The following is a 4,894-nucleotide window of genomic DNA, read 5'->3' as shown; positions in this document are numbered from 1 at the left end:
TGTGTGTGTGTGTGTCTATATAGCTACCGTCTCCATTCAACTGTCCGTGAGAATGCGGCTCAGTGCTGCGTTCGTGTATATGTGTGCTTGCTCGTGCACATACTTCATTGTGTTCATGTCCGTGGTCCACGCATAGAGACGAGACAAAGTGCATTGAGAAAGCAGTAGCAGTGTTGGCGGTGGCGGTGGTGGGGAGGTGGGGAGGAGACGAGCTCCAGCCTGCAAGCCCCAGACGGGCTGGCTCCGGAGGGGCTGCACCCAGGCACAGAGCTGCCTTTGTCAGGGTAATTATCCTGACGCTCACCCTCTGCTGGTGGAGCTACCGGTTGGTAGGGTGGCTAACGCACTAGCGCCACCATTCATCACTGGGGGAAAGTTGTCAGTGTAGGATCGACCCACATGACGTTTCTTTTTAAAGTTTTTTTTCTTGTGTGCAGGAGGACATCAGATTGATTTTGCATATTCCGACTCAACTAAGTCGTCGAATTGCATTTCAGCTTGGTGTTTCTATACACACACGCTGTCTCTCGGCTGCTGCTCAGCTAGTGCATTACTCAGCAACCGTTACCCTGATATTAAGGGTTCTCGTCCCAGTCCCTGTGACGCTGCCTGTCTTTCCTGCCTTGATAGAATCTCCCAGCTTTCAGCAGCCGCTCGGGCCCCAGCCAACCGGTATGAGGTACAGGCAGACAAGAAGTGCTGGAGGAAAAAGAGGGAAAGAGATAGCCCAGGTATCTGCCAATCCTCTCTCTGTTTGTGTGTGTGTAGGAACCAAAGGATTATCCCATAGGAGTTAAATGAAGCCTGTCCAAAATAAGGAGACGCTGCCCAGCTCTTTAAACGCCTCCTGTTGACTGTAGTTGATGTATCAAGAAGGTGGCAGCAGGCCAACAGGCTTGAAATACAGCAGGAAACACAATAGGCTTGATGATATAGCGTTGTTTACAGTGGCAGACGAGGAGTCATCTTCGTCAGCCAGTCTGTCTTTCTATGCTTTTCCCTTTTTTATGCTTTTTTTTTCTCTAGCTTCGCTTTTAGAGCTGCCTCCTTCACCTGCTGCTGAGGACACAGATCGTTTGCATATGGAGAGACATGATTTGTCTGACAGGTTGTGGTCAATATTTCACTCTGCCATAAGGAGTCTTTTGGAAGTATATTCTTTGGCGGGAACATCAGTTGATGCTTGAATATCGGCTTTGTGAACAGACAGTTGATGTTACATATTGTGGCTAGAAAGAAAACAATCCATCTTTAGAGCCCCAAGCCAGAAGTCAAGGTTTGAATCCCCCGAGCCCCATCGCACTCTCTCTCTCTGCGTTCCTTTCTGTTTATCCTTGTCCTTTTCTCTGTTTAAGTTTAACTCTTAACCCAGTATGACGACCGAAAACGTCTCTTTTTCCCTCTGTCTTTCTAGGGTTCCAAGGCCTGTTTCTTGCGGGACATCCCCTTCTCAGCCATCTACTTCCCCTGCTATGCCCACACTAAGGCTTACCTCTCTGATGAGGACGGACGGATAGGGCCAGCCAAGATGCTGTTTGCTGGAGCGCTGGCAGGTAATATACTAAAATACTTTCAGCCATTTTATTTTACCGGGAAAAAAAGAAGAACTATCAGGATTCATTTTCTAGATAACATTAACTAAACAGTTCTTGCAAGAACTGAACCTGCGGGGGCCTTGATTAAAAATCAAAAGCACCTGTGTGTGCTTTCTGTGAAGCTGTTCTGAAAGTCGGGAACATACTGTGTATGGTCACAAGAAGAAATAAAAGCAGGAACAATGTAATTTGCCTCTTAATTTTTTTCCTCCTATTTAAAAATGAGTATTAATATTTTTTTAATTCTGAATGGGTAGTGTATCTCATCTTGTACTGTTAAGACTGAATATAGTCTGTAAATTAATATCTCTAACATAATTGGACTACTACGTGTGCAACATTAAATAAAAAAATATATATTGTGGACAGGTTAAGACAACTGTGTCCCTGTAAAGACTTAAAACTTACAATTACTGCTTTTTTTTGACACTGACATCTCCTTATAATGTTCATATGGTGCCTGTTTACACATCCAGCAGCTTCATCAACTATCTATAATTCATTCATTAATAGCTTGTGCGTCTAGCCACCCTGGCCAATGCAATTGGTTTAAGCAACTCAACCACAACTGTGTCTGTCTGCCATTTGGTGGTGGACAAGTTGCATGCAGTGAATTTTTAGAGCTTTTCTGATGAGAGTAAAGTAGAAGGCTGTAAAACCAAAACAATGAGTTGAGAGACATTAAAACGCTTTCGTAGAACTGAGGGGAACGGCAGAGTCAGTTATACGAGCCATTTCTTTTCACATACAAGTAGTCACGTGATCCATTGTCAATATAAAAATATTGCTTATAGCAGCTTAAGAATTTAACTGTGGGATCAGCTCTTGTGAGACTTTCCAAGATCTTTTACACGACACAGCTAACAGAAAAGGTCACACAAATCGCAGACTTTGTGTCTGTTACAGTGCAACCTCCCTTTTATTAGCTGTCATCACTGTTCGTAAGAGTGGCTCTCATGAGGCCAGGTCTTTTGACATGTGTGTGCAGTTTGTTTGGACTCTGCAATCTCTGTTTTAATAGCTTAACCTTTTAGTGTGTGTCCATAACTCTAAAAACAGCATTTCGTCTTGTAATATATTTGACCATTCATAGTGAGGCAAAAAACCAAAAAGCTTCAGTCCCTGAGGAAATATGCAGCACTGAAGTTTATGAAATTAAGTCTTTGGTCGCGTCCAGCTTTGAACAAAGTGTGAGAGCAGGTCTCGCACTGCTCTCGCCTCAGACCTCCGCAGGCCTGCAGTAACAGTAGCAGAGCTCAGAGTTTGGAAGCCAGGCAGCCTCTGACCGCAGGCTCCATGGCGGTAGCTGCTAATTAGAGCGCAGCTCAGTGATTGGGGACTGGGGTTTTGGAGCTCTGCAGCAGGGAAGCGCCTGAGATGCCTGCCAACCAGGCCGGCAAGGAGGCTTTCCAATCCTAATAATATTGTACATGCACATACACACGTCAAGGCAAACATGCCTGTGCATACTTTCTGCATGTTCACCCTGCAGGAATGCATACAGTCCTGTCTGTAGGTTAGTCATAACAGCGAGGCAAAGAGGCCAAAAGGACCGACATCCACTGATGACTTGACAACTTTATCCTCTGCATGAAAATATGATCTATCCAGAGCAGAGTTTTAATATTGGAGTCATCCCTAAAGAAAACACTAATAACAGACCAGCACTCCCTGCCAAGTTAAAAGGCTTTAGAACATTTGCATAAAAGACTTAATATTTGTTTTGAATCCTCAGAGATGTGTCAGCAGCACTCTCTTTTTGACGCAGAGGCGCAGCACAACACGGAAAAATCATAAATCCTACCTCCCTACTCCATTTTTACTCTGGTTTCTCACCACAAGACTGGCAGCCACGGCCCACAGACTCCGAGCTGAAACGAGCCTCATGATTTCTTTATTTTTTTCGTTACTTCGACACATTTATCATCCTTCGTTCGCATATATTTATCAGCGGTTACAGCATTCTGGCAATTAGTGTTTTACAGTCAGCACAGGAAATTGAATTACACGCTCAGTTTGCACAGCATTATTTAGCTAGGCATTACTCTGGTCTGTGAAGAACATAGCGTTGGCCATCTCTAACTTGCATTAGCCCTGTATGTGAGAAAGAGTTATTGAGGGAGATTTTGGCCGTATTTGCTGCGGGGTGTGAGGAATATCCATGTTGTTCAGTCTGACTGTTCGTCAGTTTCCCGGCAACTACTGGCCACATCTCCCTGACATTTTGCATCAATGTTAATGGTCTCCCGAGAATGACTTCTAATATTGCAGAACACGTGGTCATTTTTGTCCATGACATGAGAAACTAATGTTTTAATTTTATTCTTGTATAGTTGAAACAAGCCGAATTAACGATTACTCAATTGGAACTATTTAAAGTACACTGTGGAGTTTTTGACCACTAGTCTAACAAGAGATCACATTCTGCCATTGCTTTAAAAGCTGGCAGTAATGCGTCAAGAAACACAGAAATGCACCTTAAAGGCAGAGATGAAGATTTCTAGCAAGCAAACATGAATCTAACAAAACACAATTCAAAATCTATTTTAAAAAAATTAGACGTGTTTTGGTGAGTAACACTGAATGTAAGCATCACTTTTGTTTTTTATAAGAAAAGCTTTAACTGAATATGTTTGGGACATTTAAAGACACCTTGATCTATGGGAAATTGTGATTGACACATTTTTTGGACATTATATTATTCTCATGCTGATTTTAGTCTATTCTGTACTCAGAGTGTCTGCCTGTTGTGGAGGAGGGATCGCTCTTCTTGCTCTTACTGAAGTGTCTTCCTTTTTTTTCCCAGTTAAAACACTGAATCCGAATTGCGGGTCAGAGGATAGAGGCTGTTACATATTGTTCAGATTGTAAAGCCCCTTATGGCAAATTTCTGATTTGTTACATTTGGTTATATAATTAAAATGAACATTTATATTCATATATATTCACAAAAATAATCACTCTACTATGAAGAGAAAATAAGTCATTGTAATGAAAATAATAGTTTCAGCCTTTATTCATACATATTCATCTCATGAGAACACTTTGAAGGCTTAAAAGAAATATTAAATGTTAAGTTGTATAAATACAATGTCATTTTACCGTGTTAAAAAGACTGCATCATTGATATTATATGATATATACCACTGTGCCATTATTCTGAAATTCAAATCTTTTTCAAATATTTTCTTTTGGAGGATCAGAGTTTCTAATGTCTTAACTCTCTTTTCTCTTCATTAACCATCCTCTACCACAACTCCTTCAAAGAAATCACAGGAAGCTTCCTCATATTCTTTCCT

General features: G+C 41.8%; 1 protein-coding gene across 1 annotated transcript in view; it reads left to right on the top strand.

The window, feature by feature from the left end:
* The window catches only part of LOC118342873 (calcium-binding mitochondrial carrier protein Aralar2), a 46,433-nt gene that overhangs the window by 37,603 nt on the left and 3,936 nt on the right, over positions 1–4,894 (top strand). The window contains exon 15 of the mRNA XM_035681545.1: positions 1,415–1,553. Coding sequence (XP_035537438.1) covers positions 1,415–1,553 — 139 coding nt within the window. The remainder of the gene's footprint in view (positions 1–1,414; positions 1,554–4,894) is intronic.

Source organism: Morone saxatilis, unplaced genomic scaffold, assembly GCF_004916995.1.
Source record: "Morone saxatilis isolate NCDOM2014 unplaced genomic scaffold, NCSU_SB_2.0 Contig9, whole genome shotgun sequence".
NCBI lineage: Eukaryota > Metazoa > Chordata > Actinopteri > Moronidae > Morone > Morone saxatilis.
This window is presented reverse-complemented; position numbering and strand designations above follow the sequence as displayed.